Source organism: Chroicocephalus ridibundus, chromosome 21 (genome assembly GCF_963924245.1).
Source record: "Chroicocephalus ridibundus chromosome 21, bChrRid1.1, whole genome shotgun sequence".
Classification (NCBI taxonomy): domain Eukaryota; kingdom Metazoa; phylum Chordata; class Aves; order Charadriiformes; family Laridae; genus Chroicocephalus; species Chroicocephalus ridibundus.
Window position 1 is genome coordinate 2,631,207 of NC_086304.1, and position 17,722 is coordinate 2,648,928.

The 17,722-nt window shown below is 68.2% G+C and overlaps 1 protein-coding gene across 5 annotated transcripts; it reads left to right on the plus strand.

Annotated features, from left to right (window-relative positions):
- Nucleotides 1-236: 236 nt before the first annotated feature.
- On the plus strand, nucleotides 237-17,325 carry CGN (cingulin). Of its 5 annotated transcripts, none has more exons than XM_063357190.1 (21): nucleotides 237-299; nucleotides 5,987-7,010; nucleotides 7,187-7,290; nucleotides 8,385-8,454; nucleotides 8,587-8,682; nucleotides 9,006-9,157; nucleotides 9,452-9,593; nucleotides 9,678-9,890; nucleotides 10,624-10,772; nucleotides 11,040-11,181; nucleotides 11,271-11,462; nucleotides 11,612-11,818; nucleotides 11,892-12,149; nucleotides 12,631-12,801; nucleotides 12,914-13,075; nucleotides 13,620-13,709; nucleotides 14,983-15,066; nucleotides 15,998-16,116; nucleotides 16,231-16,339; nucleotides 16,455-16,618; nucleotides 16,730-17,325. In XM_063357190.1, exons 2-21 carry the CDS (start codon nucleotides 5,997-5,999, stop codon nucleotides 16,869-16,871), a joined length of 3,780 nt encoding a protein of 1,259 aa, XP_063213260.1. In that variant the 5' UTR covers nucleotides 237-299; nucleotides 5,987-5,996; the 3' UTR covers nucleotides 16,872-17,325. The 5 variants fall into 5 exon arrangements, with proteins under 5 accessions (XP_063213260.1, XP_063213258.1, XP_063213262.1 ...); XM_063357188.1 differs by lacking the exon at nucleotides 237-299 and adding an exon at nucleotides 2,861-3,022; XM_063357192.1 differs by lacking the exon at nucleotides 237-299 and adding an exon at nucleotides 2,862-3,022 and having other exon boundaries at nucleotides 7,190-7,290.
- The last annotated feature ends 397 nt before the right edge of the window (nucleotides 17,326-17,722 follow it).

Below are 17,722 nucleotides of genomic sequence, written 5' to 3' on the forward strand. Positions count from 1 at the left end.
CCGTCGCCGCCACACCGTGTCCTGGGGGCGGGTGCGGCGGTTGAGGAGCGCGAAGGTGCCGCCGCCGCCCCTCCCTCCCCAAGATGGCGGGGCGAATTACCTGCATCACGTGACCGACCTCCCGGGGCGGGCCGTCGGCCGGAGGGGGGCGTGGTTGGAGGGGGCGTGGCATAACAGGGCTTGTCCCCGCCCCGGGGCGGGGCCGGGCGCGGCGCGGTCCAATGGGCGGCGCCGGGGGCGGGGCCTGGGCGAAGGTAACAGGTTGCGGTGGGCAGCGGCGGGCGCGCGCGGCGGCGGCGGTGAGTGGCGGGGGCACCGGGGGACACCGGGGGGCACCGGGGCTGCTGTGCCGGGAGGGTGCCCTGCCCCACCGCAGCGCCTACAGGGGCTGGGGCTATGGGGGCTGGTGTCCTGGGAGAGGGTCCTGCCCCACGGCAGAGCCTATAGGGACCGGGGCTATAGGGGCCGCTGTGCCGGGAGGGTGCCCAGCCCTATGGCAGTGCCTATAGAGTTCAGGGATATAGGGGCTGCTGTCCCAGGAGGGTGCCCTGCCCCACGGCAGCGCCTATAGAGGCCAGGGCTATGGGGGCTGATGTCCTAGGAGGGTGCCCTGGGCTAAGGCAGAGACTATAGGGGCTGGGGCTATGGGGGCTGATGCCCTGGGAGGGTGCCCTGCCCTATGGCAGCGCCTATAGGGGCTGGGGCTATAGGGCCTGCTGTGATGGGAGTGGGTCCTGCCCCACGGCAGAGCCTATAGGGGCCAGCACCATAGCTGCTCAAGTCCTGGGAGCAGGTCCTGCCCCATATAGGGGCATATATAGCCCCCTATAGGGGTCGGGGCTATAGGGGCTGCTGTGCCAGGAGGCTGTCCTGCCCCACAGCAGCGCCTATAGAGGTTGGGGCCATAGGGGCTGCTGTCCTGGGGGGGTGCCCTGCCCTATAGCTGTGTCTATAGGGGCCGGATCTGTCGGTGCTGTCCTCCCCAGGGTGTGCCCTGCCCTATGGCAGAGCCTATAGGGGCTGGGCCCATAGGGACTGTTGTCCTTGGCATGTCCCGCCCCACAGCAGAGCCCACAGGCACTGGCGCTGTAGGTGTTGTCCTTCCTGGAGCGTGCCCTGCCCTATGGCAGGGCCTATAGGAGTTGGGGCCGTATGTGCTGTCCTTCCTGCGCCATGCCCTGCCCCATGGCGGAAGCTATAGGGGCTTTCCTTTGTGGGGGAAACCTTGCCCTATAGAAGATCCTGTAGGGGCTGGCACTATGGGGACCCTTGTCCTTGGCTCAACCTATAGCGGTCCCCATAGGGGCTCTTGTCCCTAGGGGGTGACCAGACTTATAGCAGATCCTATGGGGACCCCCCAGGCGGCTCCCCCAGTGAGGGACTGGGGTTGTCCCCGTTCCACCCCTCCGTCGGGGCCCTGCTGTCCCCTATAGCCCCTATGGGCGCTGCCTCACCCGCCCCTATGGCCCTGCGGGATCTGCCGTTCCCTATGGAAGCTGCACCCACAGGCGCTCCCGTCCTTTGGGGAGGGGTCTGTCCCTATAGGGCCCCTATAGGGGCGGCCGTCGCTGCTTCTCCTCATTAGCACGGAGTTAATCAAGCGCCGCCGGGACTGTGGGGGTGTCACATCCCGGGGGGGTGTGTGTGGGGGGGGGTGAAGCCCTTTGGGTGCGGGTCGGTCGTTTCCCGCGGGTGCGGGACGATGCGGTGGCTGCGGTGACGCCGCGGTCCCACCACCCCCCCCCGGCCTGGCGCTGCCCTACTTCCCGGGCTTCCCGGTGCCGTATTTTTAGCAGCCCGTTTAAATAAGAAAGGGGAAAAAAAAAAAAATATCTAGGGCTCGGGTGCCGTCCCCGCTGCCACCTGCCTCACCCGCTGCCCCGGGACTCCGTTGCCTCCTGAGGTCCCCCATGTGCCGGCTCTTGCCAACCGTCCTGGGGAGGGTGTTTGCGGCTCGATCGGGGCTGGCTTTGCCTCTCCCACCACCCCGAACCAGTCCGGCTGGTTTGGAACGGGGTCGGGTTTTCCATCTCCATCCCTGGAGATAAGGTGCCGTTTAGCCCGGCGGAGGCCCCTGCTTTGTTGGCGGAGCCCCTCACCGCTGCGTCCTGGCTGCGGCACTCGCGGCATCCCCCCCAGTCCCTTCCTCAGCGTCCCCTTTTGCGGGGCGGGAGGTGTTGCCGTCCCTTTGGGGGGGGTCGGGGCGATGTTGCGCGCTCGTGTTTGCGCTGCCCGACCTGCCCCGGGGACCCCAACAATGGGGGGCGGGGGGGGGGGGTTCCCCGCTTTGGGGTGAAACCAGAGCCGTTGGGGACCTCTTGGCTTGTGGCGGAGCCACGTAACGCCCCCAGGGCTCTTCCTCGCTCCCCGCCCGTTCCCCCCAGGGAAGTATTTGTCCCACGAGCGCGTGGATGAAAATAATTCCGGTTTCGGAGGCACGACTCGCTTGGAAACCAGTAAACGGACCTGAGCGGCGTTTACCGCAGCACCCTGCGTCGCGGCTCGTGCGGTGACGGTGGTGTCGGGGCGCCGCGGTGGAGCCGCCCTTGGCACGAGGATGGAGAGCGGGGTTTGGTTTCCGAAACCCCTGGGAGAGGCTGGGAACGGGATTTTCCAGTCTCCGGGTTGATGATTAACCCAAGGGCTCTGCCCGCGGCCGGGTCGGGATGAAGGAATTCGGTCCTTATCAGCTCCCGCGGCTGCCCCGGGGGACGTCGCCTGGGGGGCGACCCTTCTGCCCGCCGACATCCCTCTCCCAGCCCCTGGCACGCTGCCGGCCAGCGTCACCGCGAGCCCGTCCCTGTTGCGTGACGCAGGTGCCCTGGTTTCGGGTTCCTCCGACACGGTGCGGGGTTTCGGGCCCCGGGACAGCAGGAATAGCCGGTCCCCGCCGGTGTCGGGCCCGGTGACGGGCAGGGCAGAGGCACGGCGTGCGCTGCCTGCGCCCGAAATCGGCCCCGGACTTTGGCCCCGAGCGAAAGCCGGGCTGTGAACGCGGAGGGCTGAGCGAGCAGCCGCGCAGGTGAGCGAAGCCGTGGGGAAACCCTGGGTGGAAACCGCCCAAACCGGGTCGGGATCCCCCCCGCCCCCAAAAAACAACCCCCAGGTGGTGATGGGGGAGAAACGGCCGGGTTCGTGCGTCTCTGTTGGCTCCTTCCCCGCGCCGTCAGTCCGGTCACAAGGTGCTTTTGGGATAATCCTGTGGTTTTTTGTCCCCATCCTTGTGGGGTGCTGCTCGGAAAGGGGGGCTTGGAAAGGGGGAAAACGGAGCCAGCTCCTCGCCGGGGTCCCGGCGTGTGGCCGCCCGCGGTCGAATTACGCGTCTGACCTTGATGGAGGAGGCTCAGCCCGACCTGGCAGCCGCGGCCTTTCCCACCCAGGTGTTCTGGGAGCCAGGAGTTGGGGGGGGGTGTGGGGGGGGGGATGCAGAGCCCCGCCGGGCGCAGGAGCCCCTTTTCCAGCGCCGTCCGCCAATTGCAAAACAACTTTCTGGGTTAAACGTCCTGGCCACAAAGGGCTCATTGTGCGGCCGGTGCGGGCGAGCGGAGCTGGCCGCCCGCCATCCCCGGCGCGGCCGGCAGCGCGATGCCGGGGGGTGTGCGTGACCGCCGGCAAGAGACCCCTCGGCAAGAGACCCCTGGGCTCTCGCCTCGTCCCGCAGCGGGACCCCCAGGGCTCGGCGCTGCCCTCGCTGGGGTGCGTCGGAGCACGAGGCGCGCCCCGCGGACAATAACCAGCCTGTTCTTATCCCCGATTCTCCGTCCCTCCTGCTTCCAGGCTCCTTCCCTGTGGTTTCCAGTGAAATCCCCTCCCGGGGCTGTGTTTCCAGCGCGGGGCTGGGTGTTGCTCCGCCACACAGGAATGCGATCCGGCTCCAGCCCTTTCTCTGGAGCCCTTCCAGGAGGAAGGAGGCATTCCTGGGCCGTAACCGGGCCTGGCTCACCTGCTTCCTCCCGGCTTCCCAAACGCCACCGGAGCGCCCCGAAGCCGGCAGCGAAGCTCGGAAAGAGCAAATCCTCCTCACCCCGGTGCCATCCTGTGCCAGGCCGCGTTTGAGCCCGGCGACGTCCCCAACCGCATCCGTCCCCCGCCGTTCCCTGCCACCTGCTCCCCGCTCGTGCCAGGGCAGAGCCGCGTCCTTTGCCGGCGGCGGGGATGCTGGCGAGGCCGGCGCTTTGCTCGGCGAGCCCCTGCCGCGCCGGCAATGCCGCGGGAGGATGCTGTGCCGCCATGATGCCGTGTTGCCGCGAAGCCGTGCCGCCCCTCGCCACCCATCCAAAGGTCCTCCCAGGGCGGGTGCTGCGCCCACGGCTCGCGGTTGCCACCCCGATAGCAGTCGGGGCCCATTCCTCTCCCCACCCGGGCCGGGCTTTGTCACCGGCCGCACTTTGGACGCTGGCAGCCGGGGAAAATTCTGAATTTTGCTGCCGAAGCCGGTTGCCTCTCCTGGGGCAGGTTGGTGGGGGTCCTGCTCCTCCCGGCCCCCCGCAGGGGATGCTGCGGCGCGCGGCGGGGACGGGGCTGGTGGGGTCGGCGTTAGGGGCTCTGGCCGCGGGCGCTGGGCTCAGGGCGTATTTATAGAGGCTGGTGTCTGTTGCTGATCTCATTAGCTGGACACCGGGCAGGGATAACGAGCTCAGGGGACGGGGGCTCCTCTCCCATCACCTCTGCGGCTCCTGGGCTCCTTCGCCTGGGACGTAACTAGCCATTCCCCTGCCCGCCGCGGCCAGCAGCTCCCGGTCGCTGCCCCGGCTGCTGGCTCGGGACAGGGATGTGGGAGACCCCACGGGTGACTCCGGCGAAGCCGAGGAGCCGCGGGAGCTGCCCCTGTCGGGTTTTGGCCGGGGGCCGGGAGCAGACGGCGGCAGTGGGGGGCCAGCAGGGCCGGGGGAAGCCAAGGACTCATCCCTCCTGGCGCTGCCCGCGGAGTCCGCGTGGCACCGGCTGCTGCCTCCAGCCCCCGCTGCTGCTCCGGGCCCCTCTCTGCCGTCCCACGGCAAGGGACGTCCCGCTCCGGCTTCTTCCCCGGGGGGGGAAACGGGGGGAGACGTGGGCTCGGGGCTGACGTGAGGAGGTGGGAGACGCTGGGCATCCCCCCACTCCATCCCTGCCCGCTCCCCGCTCCGGGCTGGGGCGGCTTTGGGGGCGATGTCCCGATTTGAGCTGAAAGTGTGGGGTTTTGCTTTTGTTTTTTTGTTTTGGGTTTTTTTTTTTTCTCCACCTGCGGGATGGGTTTAAGCATCCCCCTGCCTGGCTGGGGACACCCCCCCGGGGACGCGGGTGCCAGCTGAGCGCTCGGCACCTCGCATCGCTCCTGGTATCCGCGTTATTTACAGCAGAGAAAGGAGCCGCGGCTGCTCCGGTGCTCGGGGGGGGGATGAATACACAGTGCCGCGGGGCTCGGGGGCTGATTTTGGGCTTTTCTGTCACGTAACCCCCCCCAGGTGCCTGTAGGGGAGCTCAGCCCCCCACCCCTCTGCGTTCCCCGCTCCTGACGCTCTCCGTCCGGCATCGCCCTGGGTGCCGCCGGGACCGGGGGGGAGGGTTCCGTCACGCTGTTCCCAATATGTCACTGCTCATATCTGTCCCCTCCCCACGGGACGCGAGCGGCTGCCCCGGCGCTGGGGGTGATGCTGAGGGACGCCGGCTCCGGCTGCAGCCAGGCTGCGGCGTTCCTTCCGCAGCCGCCCGGGAGGCTTCGGGAGCGGAGCCCGGCTGCGGAGCCCAGCCTGGATCTCTGCCTCCCCTCCGCGTCCCCGGGCTCTGGCCACCAAGGGCCAGCGGCGGCAACCGCGGTGAGGGTCCGGCTGCGGGCTGGGGCTGGGGGGGGGTTTGCTCTCCCTGGCGATGCCGGTGCCGGCACAGCAAGCCTTGTCCCCGTCCTGTCCTGGGGACGCTGCAGTGTCCTCTGGCAGCCGGACCCTCGCCGAGCGCCGTCTCCGATCCGAGGATGACTCTGTCCCCTCTCCCCCCCCTCCTCTCCAAGGACCGCGGTGATGGAGTGGCCGGCGAGCGCAGCGATGGCGGAGAAGCAGAGCCCCGTGGATTACGGCGTCCAGATCCGCTTCATCAACGACCTGCAGGAGCCCCGGAGACCCCCCAAGGCGAGGGGCAAGCCCGGCTCCTACGGGGTGGCCGTGCGGGTGCAGGGCATTGCCGGGCAGCCCTTCGTCGTCCTCAACAGCGGCGAGAAGGGCGGCGACTCCTTCGGGGTGCAGATCAAGAGCGAGGGCTCCTACCCCAACCCCCCCGCCGGCCCCCAGCCCCCCGGCTCCATCAGCTCCGACTCGGACCTGCCGGAAAACCCCTACGTGGGGCGGCAGCTCCGGCACGGCTCGTCCCACAGCACCTCGGATGAGGAGACTGGCGGCGTCTCGGTGACCTCCCGCCATGAGCCTCAACCTCCGCCGGGCAAGCGGCTGCTGGGAGAGGAGCTGCGGAGGACGCAGTCCCACGGGGACCTGCTCAGCACCGCCGACCGCGAGCCCTTCGCCGCCGGCGCTCCCCGGCCCAGCGGCAGCCGGCAGCAGCGGGCTCTGGCCGGCGGCAAAAGCAGCAGCATGTTGAACATCGCACCGGAGCGGGCCAAAGCCCCCGGCTCGAGGGCCACGGCCAAAGCCCCTTCCTCGGACACGGAAGCCGCGGTGGGCGACAGCGACGTGGACACCAAACCCCTCTCCTCGGTGGATTCCCTCATCAGCAAGTTCGACGGGAAGGTGCAGCAGCGAGGGCGGGCGGCCCGGAGGGGCCGGATCCCCTCGGAGGAGAGGAAACGCTCCCAGAGCCTGGACGGCCGCGTCCCCCACCGCGACGTGCCGGATGCCGGGGAACTGAGCAGTGCCCAACGCCGGGCCGGTGGCCTTCGCCCCGCGGTGCCCGCCGGCAGCCTCGGCCGCCCCGGCGGAGCCGCGGGGATGGAGGACGGGGGGACGAGGAGCCAGCGGGCGAACCGGGGCGCAGAGGAGCCCGCGGGCGAGCGGCTGCAGAGCAAAGCCCGGGCAGAGCTGCAGGTACCGGGGGGGGGCGGGGGGCCCGATCCTGCGGGGACCACAAGGGTCACGAGCTCCGTAGCCGAGGGGGGCACCGGCACCAAGGCGAGCGGCAGGACCCAGGGTGCCGGGTCGGGGCTGGGGGTGGGGGGGACACACACGTCCTTGCCAGAGCTGAGCTTTTTTATCCCTTAAAGCAGCTCAAATCCACCCCGGACCTGCTGCGGGACCAGCGGGAGGTCGCCCAGCCCGGCGGCAGCGAGCACCCCAAGGAGCTCATCTATGGCATCCTGAAGGAGGGGTGAGAGCCCCCCCGAGCCCCCCCCCCCCCCCCCCCGCCTGCCCCCGTCACTCCCTGCCCCTTTCCCAAAGCCCCCCCGGCTGCGGCTGGGATGCTGCGGGGGCGGTTTGGGAGCGGGGGTGTCCCGGTATCCACATGGTGCTCAGGATTTTGGGGGGGGAGCGAGCGGCAAAGTGCTGGGGGTGTTCCTGCATCCTGGGCTGGGACGTGCCCCCACTCTGTCCCCCCCCATCCCCAAACGCTTCCCTTTGCTCTGTCCCGCCGTCCCCAAACGCTTCCCCCTGCTCCGTCCCCCCCGTCCCCAAATGCTTCCCCCCATCTCCATCCCCCCCATCCCCAAATGCTTCCCCTTGCTCCATCCCCCCCGTCCCCAAACACTTCCCCCATCTCCATCCCCCCCCGTCCCCAAATGCTTCCCCCCAGCTCCGTCCCCCCCATCCCCAAACGCTTCCCCCCATCTCCATCTCCCCGTCCCCAAACACTTCCCCCCCATCTCCGTCCCCCCCGTCCCCAAACGCTTCCCCCCAGCTCCATCCCCCCCCATCCCCAAACGCTTCCCCCCAGCTCCATCCTCCCCTCGTCCCCAAACACTTCCCCCCAGCTCCGTCCCCCCCCATCCCCAAACACTTCCCCCCAGCTCCGTCCCCCCCCATCCCCAAACACTTCCCCCCAGCTCCATCCCCCCCCATCCCCAAACGCTTCCCCCCAGCTCCATCCTCCCCATCCTCCCCATCCCCAAACTCTTCCCCCCAGCTCCGTCCCCCCTCGTCCCCAAACGCTTCCCCCCAGCTCCGTCCCCCCTCGTCCCCAAACTCTTCCCCCCAGCTCCGTCCCCCCCCATCCCCAAACACTTCCCCCCAGCTCCGTCCCCCCCCATCCCCAAACACTTCCCCCCAGCTCCGTCCCCCCCCATCCCCAAACACTTCCCCCCAGCTCCATCCCCCCCGTCCCCAAACGCTTCCCCCCAGCTCCATCCTCCCCATCCTCCCCATCCCCAAACGCTTCCCCCCATCTCCGTCCCCCCCCATCCCCAAACGCTTCCCCCCATCTCCGTCCCCCCCCATCCCCAAACGCTTCCCCCCGCTCTGACGCAGGAGCAGCGAGAGCGAAATCTCCCTGAAGAGGAAAACCGCCCGGCTGCTGGAGAAGATGCAGGAGCTGGCGGTGAGTCGGGGCCATCCTTGTGCTGCTCCCAGCTTGGGGGGAGACCCCAAGCTCCCCCCCAGTGGTGGTGGTGGTGGAGGGGGTTGCGGTGCCCTGAACCCACCGAGTGAGCCCGGGGGGGGATCTCTCCAGGCACCTCCCAAGGACGCGGCGTGTTCCCAGCCCCAGCACAGAGACCTGGCCAGGAAGGTGGAGGAGCTGCAGGAGAAGCTCGATGAGGAGACCAAGGTGAAGCCAGGCAGAAGGTTAGGGGGGCTGGGGGGCTCGGGGGGGCCGTGGGACCGCGGTCTATATCCCCGGGGGGGAGGAGAAGCGCAATGGGCCCCTGCTCCGAGCCCCTTCACTTGGGCTCAGGTGCCCAGGCGAGACCAAATTTTCCCCTGGTCTGTTTTACACCCCGCTGGGGTGTCTTGTGGGCGCCGGGGGTCATTCCCATCCCCGCCGGAGGCGGGGGGGTGGGAATGCTGGGGAGGGGGACATGGAGCATGGCTGCGGTCGCTGGTCGCTGTGCCCCCGCGGAGGGGACGTGACCCGTGTCCCTTCTCCTGCAGCTCCGCCAGAAGCTGGAGCTGAGCCGGGATCCGGGCAGGAGCGGCACCGCTCGGGGCCTGGAGTCGCGGCTGCGGGAGGCGGAGGGGGAGAACCAGCGGCTGCGGGGGGCCCTGGAGAAGAAAAGCCAGGAGCTGCAGAGGAGTTTGCAAGAGTAAGAGCCGCTGCGGGGGCTGCGGCCGCGCTGGGGACACTGACAGAGGGTTTGGGGCGGGGGGGACATTTGGAGACACAAAGAGGGCTGGGGGAGCGCGAGGGTGGGTGGCCGTCACCCCCGCTGTCCCTGTCCCCTTCGCCGTGCCGGGACGAGCCGCCCACCATGTAGGTGCTCGTAGGCGGGTGCTGCATCCCCGGCCCCTCGGGGTGCAGATGTGGGTCCCCAGGGGCCGGCAGGTGGTCCCTGCCAGGCTTTGAAGGACCCCATTGCTCTTGTGTCCCCTTCCCCCAGGTTGAGCGAGGCGAGAACAGCCAAGGAGCAGGCGGAGACGCGGCTGGGCGACTGCGAGGAGCAGCTGCTGGCCACGCGCCGAGAGCTCGACCGCCTGCGCAAGGGCTCCGGCGCGGCCGCGGGCAGCGAAGCCTTGTACAAGGTACGGCGAGGATCGCGCCGAGGCGCGGGCATCCCCCTCTGTCGCTTCGCTGCCACCGAGCCGGGCTGTCCCCTTGGCCCACAGGAGCTGCTGGAGACCAGGGAGGAGCTGGAGGAGGCCCTGAGCTCCAAACAGCGGCAGGAGGAGCAGCTGCGGCTGCGGGAGCGGGAGCTGACGGCGCTGAAGGGAGCCCTCAAGGAGGAGGTGGCCAGCCACGACAAGGAGCTGGACCGCGTCCGGCAGCAGTACCAGAGCGACATGGACCAGCTGCGGCGCAGCATGGAGGACATGACGCAGGTCCGGCTGCGGGGAGGGCCGGGGGACGGGGACTTGCTGGCTGTGGCTGGGAAGGGTCTTTGCTTGGAGTCGGTGCCCTTGAATTCCCCCTTTAAATGGTCCTGAGCTGGAAATGGGGTTTGTGTCCTGCCCCAAACTCGCCCCATCGGAGCATCCCACTGTCCCGGCTCTCGCTGCCCCAGGATGGAGATGCTGTGGGGAGGGCGGAGCTGGTTTGGGGAGGTCCGGGGGCTCCTCGCGTCCCTGCGTGGCTTCCCTGGGCTGGTTTGGGGGTTCTCCGGGTCCCTGCGTGGCTTCCCTGGGCTGGTTCGGGGAGGTCCGGGGGCTCCCCGCGTCCCTGCGTGGGTTCCCTGGGCTGGTTTGGGGAGGTCCGGGGGCTCCTTGGGTCCCTGCGTGGCTTCCCTGGGCTGGTTTGGGGGTTCCCCGGGTCCCTGCGTGGCTTCCCTGGGCTGGTTCGGAGAGGTCCGGGGGCTCCTCGGGTCCCTGGGCTGGTTTGGGGTGGTCTGGGGTCTCCTCGGGTCCCTGCGTGGCTTCCCTGGGCTGGTTTGGGGGTTCCCCAGGTCCCTGCGTGGCTTCCCTGGGCTGGTTTGGGGAGGTCCGGGGGCTCCTTGGGTCCCTGCGTGGCTTCCCTGGGCTGGTTTGGGGGGCGTTAGCCGGGGCAGGAACTCGGCATCGTCGGAGCATCGCACGAGGATGCCGCTCTGCGGGCGAGCGCTCAAAGGCTTCCATCCAGGATCAGGCCAGCCTGGAGTCGGAGAGGCAGAAGATCAACACGGTGGTGAGGAACCTGCAGCGGGAGCTGGAGGAGAGCGCGGAGGAGACGGGGCACTGGCGGGACATGTTCCAGAAGAACAAGGACGAGCTCCGCACCACCAAGCAGGAGTAAGTGCCGGGGCTGCGGCTGAGCCGGAGGCGCGAGCACCTTTTGGGGAGGTCCAGGCGCCCGCCACCACCCAGCACCTTTACTCCAAACGCCGTTAAAATGCGTCGGGAGCTGGGATGGGGTTGGCCCTCCTCTTCCTCGCTGGGCACGCCGGGGAGGAAGGCGATGGCCGAGCCGGGTGCCGCTCTCTGGGCACGCTGGGGCTGGGGGTGTGGGACAGGGGGACACGGGGCTGGGTTTGGTGGCCTCATCCTGCCCCTCTCCAGGCTGCTGCAGGTGAAGCTGGAGCGGGAGGAGTTTGAGGAGGAGCTGCGGGAGCTGCAGGAGCGCTTCGCCGCCGCCCGGGAGGACGCGGAGCAGGCGCGGAGCAGCGCGGCGGACCCCGGCGAGCTGGAGGCGCTCAGGAAGGTGGGTGACGAGGGAAGGAGGCGGCAGGCGGCGCCGGGGACCCCGTCCAGCGCCGAGGGTCCCCGACACCCCACTCCCCTCCGTCCCAGGAGCTGCGGGAGGCTCAGCGGGAGCTGGCAGCGGAGAAGCGGAGCCGGGAGGAGCAGCTGCGGGAGCGGGAGCGGGAGCTGGCGGCGCTGAAGGGCACCATGCGGGAGGAGGCGTCCAGCCGCGACGGGGAGCTGGAACGGTACCGCAGGGACCTGCAGCAGCTCCAGGAGGAGCGGGACGAGGCCACCAAGGTGAGCCTGGGGACCGGGGGAAGGAAGGGGGTTGCCCCCACCCAGCCATACCAAGGGATGCGAGCCCAAATTGCCCCCCCGAGACCCACCCCCGCCTCCCAGCTCAGCAGCTAGTCCCGGGTCCATCCCATGCTGCGGCTGCGTTGCAGGCGAAGGCTTCCCTGGAGAGCGCGCGGGAGGCCTCGGAGCAGGCGAGGAAGACGGTGGAGTCCAGCCTGCGAGAGGTGCAGGATCAGAACGACGACCTGAGGAGGAAGATCCTTGGGATGGAGACGCAGCTGAAGGAATACGAGCGCTTGGGCGAGAACTGGGAGGGCTCCCAGGCACGGCTCAAGGAGAAGGTCACCAAACTGGAGGTACCGGGACTGCGGCCGTTCCCCAGCTGTTCCCCTGCCGAGGGACGGAGCCTGAAGAGCCCCCTCCCCGCAGGCAGAGCGCAGGCAGATGGAGGAGTCGCTGGGCGAAGCCACGGAGCGGGAGCAGGAGCTGCTGATGGCCAAGCGGTCGCTGGAGACGCGGCTGGAGGAGGCTCAGCGCGGCCTGGCCCGGCTGACGCAGGAGCACCAGGAGCTGAGCGCGTCCTACCAGGAGGAGCAGCGGCAGAAGGAGCAGCTCAAGCGCGCCAAGAGCGAGCTGGAGGAGCAGAAGCGCCTGCTCGACCGCACCACGGAGAAGCTGAACAAAGAGGTTGGGGGGTCGCCCCGGGTGGCTCCGGGGACGCTTCCACCCCCAGGACGCCCCCGTCCCCACCGTGTGCCGCGACACCCAGTCCCCGTGCCGTGGGATGGGGAGCTCCCCTCGCTGGGTTCGGGGAGGGATCCGGGACTTTGGGTGCGGGTCTGGTTTCCCTGCGGAGCTGATTGGGACTGATCCTCCCCCCGGTGGCCCAGGAGACTCCATAAAACCACGCTGTCCCTAGGGATCAGCATCCCCTGGTGTCCCAGCGCCATCTTGTCCCCTGCCCTTCCCCGAGTGGCTCCGGCCAGAGCTCCAGGCTGCTCTGACAGGGCTGGCACCCCTTGCCGTGATGCTCCCGAGCCCACGGAAGCAGAAATGTCCCCCCAGCCCCATGCCCACGGGTACCTTCTCCCACCTCGTGCCCCGTCAGCAAGGGCAGGGGGTGCGTGGGCTGGTCCCCAGCTCCTCAGCTGTCCCCTCTCCGCCGCAGCTGGAGCAGATGACGGAGGAGTCCCACAGCTCGCTGGCGGCGCTGAAGTCGCAGCTGGAGGAGTTCAAGGAGAAGTCACGGAAGGAGCTCACGGACTCCCAAAAACAAGCCAAGGATCGGGGCGCCGAGGTGGAGAAGATGCAGTTCAGCGTGGGGCGGCTGCAGGACGAGGTTACGGCGAGGGCTGGCGGGTTGCGGGTCCCCACAACGTCCTCTCCGTCCCTCCGTGGGGTGCCCGGCGCCACGTCTGGCATGGGGACATCTTCCCCCTTGGGTGCCGCAGGTGGCCCGGCTGAAGCAAGCGCTGCAGGACAGCCAGGCGGAGCGGGAGAGCGCGCTGCTGGATAAGGAGGTGCTGCTCCAGCGCCTGCACAACCTGGAGCAGGAGATGGACACCAAGAAGCGCTCGCAGGACGATCGTTCCCGGCACGTCAAGGCGCTGGAGGTGGGGGAGCGCGGCCCAACACCCCGAAAACCGCTCGCCCCGTCCCTGCAATGCTGCGTTGCTGACAGCGAGGGGCAGAGCTGGCCCGGGCGTCCTCCGTCCCGCAGCCGCTGAGGCAGAGGAGTTGCTGAGGAAGAGGAGTTGCGCAGCCCGGCAGCGCTGCGGGGCGTTGCTAATATTATATTTATTAATCGCCAGCGCAGCCGGCTTTGTGTCGGCTCCGTCCGGCGCTGCCCCGCGGCTGGGCTTGCCGCAGGCCCTTGCTTTGATGGGTTGTTCTCCCCCGAAGTTGGGGGGGGGGTGGGTGCACGGGGGTCCGCACGGCGTCAAGCGCCGTGTCTCACAGCCCAGCGTCTCCCTTCTCCTGCCCCCCCAGCCCCGACTCCACCGGGCTGCACCGGAGCCCCCCAGGCCGGTTGGGTTTTGCCAGGCTGGGAGCGTTGTCGGAGCAAACCCCCTTCCTCCGGCATCCCGGCTGGAGGGTCCGAGCCGGCGAGACCCCCCGAGGCTCCCGCTTGACCCTTCTGCTCCCCTCTCCACGCAGGAGAAGTCCAAGCGCCTGGAGGTGGAGCTGGACGAGGAGAGGACCACGGTGGAGCTGCTGACGGAGAGGGTCAACCGGAGCAGAGATCAGGTAGGGCGGGAGGAGCCCCCCCTCCAAACCCGGCTGGTGCCGGGACGGAGACCCCCCCCCCGGCTCCGGCAAAGCACCACTGGGTAACGCGGATCCTCGGGCGCAAGGAGGTACAACCCCACGTAATGAGTCGTTAGCGAGCAGCCCTCCGTCGCGCTAAATACAAGCGGGACGACGGTGTCTGAAAAGCCGGTTCGGGCGCGAACGGAAATTATACGAGCTCGGCGCGGGGCGGGAGGCGGGGGGCGGGGGGGGCGCGGAAAAAAACAGAAATCCCCTGAAATTACAGGGTGAGGTTTGTGTTTGTGCAGGAAGTCGGGGCTTAAATTACACCGGGCTCCCGGCTCTCCCCTCCCTGTCAACCCACCCGCTAATTACCTTCAAAGCCGGAGCCGGTGCCTGGGCTCTGCGAGCAGGCGGGAGCCTCCCGCAATCCGCCGGCGCTGGGTTTTGCCGGGATCCTGGGATCGGCAGCTCCTCCGCTTACAGCCCGTCTCCCTCCTGCCCCACCGGGATCCAGCCCGGGGCTTGGAAAGGGGGATTCGCACCCCTCGGGCTATGGGGAGCCGGTAAAAGGGGGGAGGGGGTCCCGTTTTTCCATCTGGGAAATGGGCACATCTCGAAGGGAGACTTTTCCCATGACCCCTGGACGTGTCTGAAGCACGGGAGCTGCGGAGCGGGATGTACGTGAAACCGCGGCTGGGTTCGGCTCAGGAGTGGCCCTACCGGCTTTTGGGGCGCTCGAGTAAAATTCGAGCAATTTTTTTTTTTTTATATATATAAAACTCCGATTTCCTTCGCTTTAAAATTAAACGCACAAAGCTGCGCGTTTCGCCTTGGTCAACCTGAAAGGGGCCCCTGGGGCCGTTTTGGGTTTGCTCCGTCGAAGGATTAAACCCATTCTTGCCCCCGGCACGGCTGCGCCGCGGTGCCAGGCAGAGCCGGGAGCGCAGCCGGGTCCCCGGCTCCCAGTCCAACCAGTTTAAACCCTCCAGTGGAAAACTGCAGCCCTCACCTCTGGGCCGCTCGCCAGAATGGCGGTAACTAATTTAGGAAGGAACCGAAATCCTCTCGTCGGGGGTTTTTGGTGCCGTCGACACCGGCTGCGTGCCGTGGGACGTTGGGTGCACCGAGTCCGCCCATGCTCCGCAGCGCTGGTGTCGCGGGAAGAAATCTGAGCCGTGGCCACCTCGGTGGCCCCAGTCGCTAGCCCAGAGAATGTGGCGGCAAAGGATGTGGCAAAACCAACCCGTGCTGCGTTCCTTGTCCCCAGATCGACCAGCTGCGGGCAGAGCTGCTGCAGGAACGCTCCAGCCGGCAGGACCTGGAGTGCGACAAGGTCTCGCTGGAGAGGCAGGTACGGCTGAGCCACGGGGGGCATGGAGCCAGCGCGGGGCCGTGGGGACAGCCGGAGGGGACAGCGGGACCCCTTGTCCCATGGGGGGTACGGGGCGAAGCGTCCCGGTGCGGCCCCGCTCCTCTCTAGAGCATCCCTGGGAGAGGGACCGTCTTCCCAAGGAGCTTTTCCTGCTGGAAAACCACTCCCCCTCCTCCTCCCTGCTCTGGATACGGCCCGTTTCCGTCCTCCCCATGTCCAACCCCTGGCCGGAGCTTCCCCGGAGCCGTCCAGCATCTCCCCGCGGTGGCATTCCCATGGGATCCCCCTTTCCCTCGCGGCTCCCCGCCAGCCTGCCCGGGCTTGCGCTCCGAACCCTTCGTTACCTAACCCCGAGCTGGCTCTTAACGAGGCGGATCAATGGGAACTGAGCTCCCCGAGCTGTTCTTGTTCCCGGCGCGGAATTACGGCTGCCAAGAAAAACACGGGGCTCCTGCTGCTGACGCTGCGGGGCCTGGCCCGGCGGCAGCCGCCGTCGTTACCGCTGCCCGGTTGACGAGGTCGGGGCGACGCCGCTGTGCAGGACGGGGAGAGGAGCTGGTTTTTCTGGTGCTTTTGGGGAATTTTTTTTTTTTTTTTTTTTTTTTTTTTGGCCGACGAAGGCGGTTAAGAGCAGAAACTGGGGGATGATGGGTGTCGTGTCTTGCACCCGGTGGTGCCCGGCACATCCCGGTCTTGCCTCGTGCCCCGACTGGTGCCAGCACGGCTAATTGTCGTTATATAACCCGGCTCGTTAACGTCTCCACCTTGGGAAAGGGTTTCTGGGCCCTGACTCACCGCCCGTTTACATAAGCGAGGTTCTGAGCCTTTCGCACCGGGCTGGGAACCCCAGTATGAAAGGGGGGGGGGGGGTTGACGGGGACGGTTTTTTAGGGTATTTTGCTCCCCGCAGAACAAGGAGCTGAAGAACCGCTTGGCCAGCTCGGAGGGGCTGCAGAAACCCAGCGGCAACGTCTCGCAGCTGGAGGCGCGGGTGGAGGAGCTGCAGGACCGGCTGCAGGCGGAGGAGAGGTACCGGCCACCCCCGACCCCCGCCTCGGGGCTGGGGTGGTGGGGGGGTGCCTTCGGCCTCTCCCCCCCCCCCCGCCAGCCCAGCTTGCCCACCCACCCGTTGTTTTGCCGCAGGGAGAAGAGCGTCCTGCTGTCCTCCAACCGCAAGCTGGAGAGGAAGGTGAAGGAGCTCACCATCCAGATCGACGACGAGCGGCAGCACGTCAGCGACCAGAAGGACCAGGTGGGTGGTGGAGGGGAGCCCTCGGGAGATGCCGAACGGCTTCCGAAGGGACCCCGGGGTGCTTGTCCCGCACCGGCGGGGGAAATCCCGTGGGAATCGCCCCCTCTCCCTGCAGCTGAGCCTGCGGGTGAAGGCCCTGAAGCGTCAAGTGGACGAGGCGGAGGAGGAGATCGAGCGGCTGGAGGGCGCCCGCAAGAAGGCGCAGCGGGAGCTGGAGGAGCAGCACGAGCTCAACGAGCAGCTGCAGAACCGCATCAAGGCGCTGGAGAAGGAGGCTTGGTGGGGAGCGGGGGGCTGGAGAGGAGGGGGAACCCAGCCCCGGCCCTGGGCTGGAAGCGGGGTGCCAGCCCCGTCCCCGCGCCAGGGCTGACCCCTCTTCTCCATCCCCAGGCGCAAAGCCGCCCGCTCGGCCGCCGATTCCTCCCTGCAAGACGACCGGCTCAGCTCGGACGAGGAGTTCGACAGCGCCTACGGGCCCTCCTCCATCGCCTCGCTGCTCAACGAGCCCAACCTCCAGACCAGCTCCTGCTGACGCCCGCTCCCTCGGGGCCAGGGACCGCCCGCGGACCCAGCTGCTCCATGCAAAAACTCTGCCGTTACCAAGGACGTGAAGGAAGGTGCCCCTCAAAAAAGCGCTTGGCGGGGGGAGGGACACCCCCCCCACCCCCCCCCACTCCCGGACACTGTCTTCCCCCCTTCATCTTCATACGGGTCTCAGGGTGCGTTTGCACCGTAGCTTTTTATCCCAGGGGGGGTGGGGGGACACTCACCGAGGCTGGCGTCCCCTTTGGTGACTGGGTCCTGCCGGGACACCGTGGCCCTGGGGTCCAAGACACGGCCCCTGGGGCCAGAGGGGCTGGGGGCACCCGTGGCTCTGGCCACCCCCATATATTTTTATATGCAACCGCCCTTCGCCCCTCCCCGGCCCTTTTTTCCTCTCTCAAAGTGCTATTTTAAATAAAATCGAGCATTTTAACGCCCGCAGCTCGTCGTCCAGCCGGGGCCGGAGCGATGGCACAGGCTCCGGCGCATGGGGCTGCGTTGGCACCGGGCTCCTACCCCGCTTGGGGAACGCAGCTCCTTCCCCGCTCCGCTGGATCTGGCCTGGAGATAAATCCTCGTTATCGCTAATTAACAAGGATGGGACTCCTGCCAACTGCTAATTAGCGCCATTGCCTTGATTGGCAGGTGGTTACCGCAGTTCCCCTCCGTGGCCTCGAGCGGGGCCGTGCTGGCTCCATCCCTGAGCCAGCGCGGGGCCAGGACGGTGCCTGGGGACCTGGCCACCCCCTCCTCCCTGCTGCCTCAGTTTCCCCTCCCACACCCTGGTGACAGTTTGAGTCAGCAGGGAGGGACAGGGTGACAACACCAGGGCTACCCCTG

What these genes read in the sequence shown, in the direction of transcription:
- CGN (XM_063357190.1), top strand. Translation starts at nt 5,997, where the DNA reads ATGGAGTGGCCGGCGAGCGCAGCGATGGCGGAGAAGCAGAGCCCCGTG. An exon ending in TGGGGCGGCTGCAGGACGAG is followed by an intron (nt 12,802 to 12,913) that starts GTTACGGCGAGG and finishes TGGGTGCCGCAG; the next exon opens with GTGGCCCGGCTGAAGCAAGC. An exon ending in AGGTCTCGCTGGAGAGGCAG is followed by an intron (nt 15,067 to 15,997) that starts GTACGGCTGAGC and finishes TGCTCCCCGCAG; the next exon opens with AACAAGGAGCTGAAGAACCG.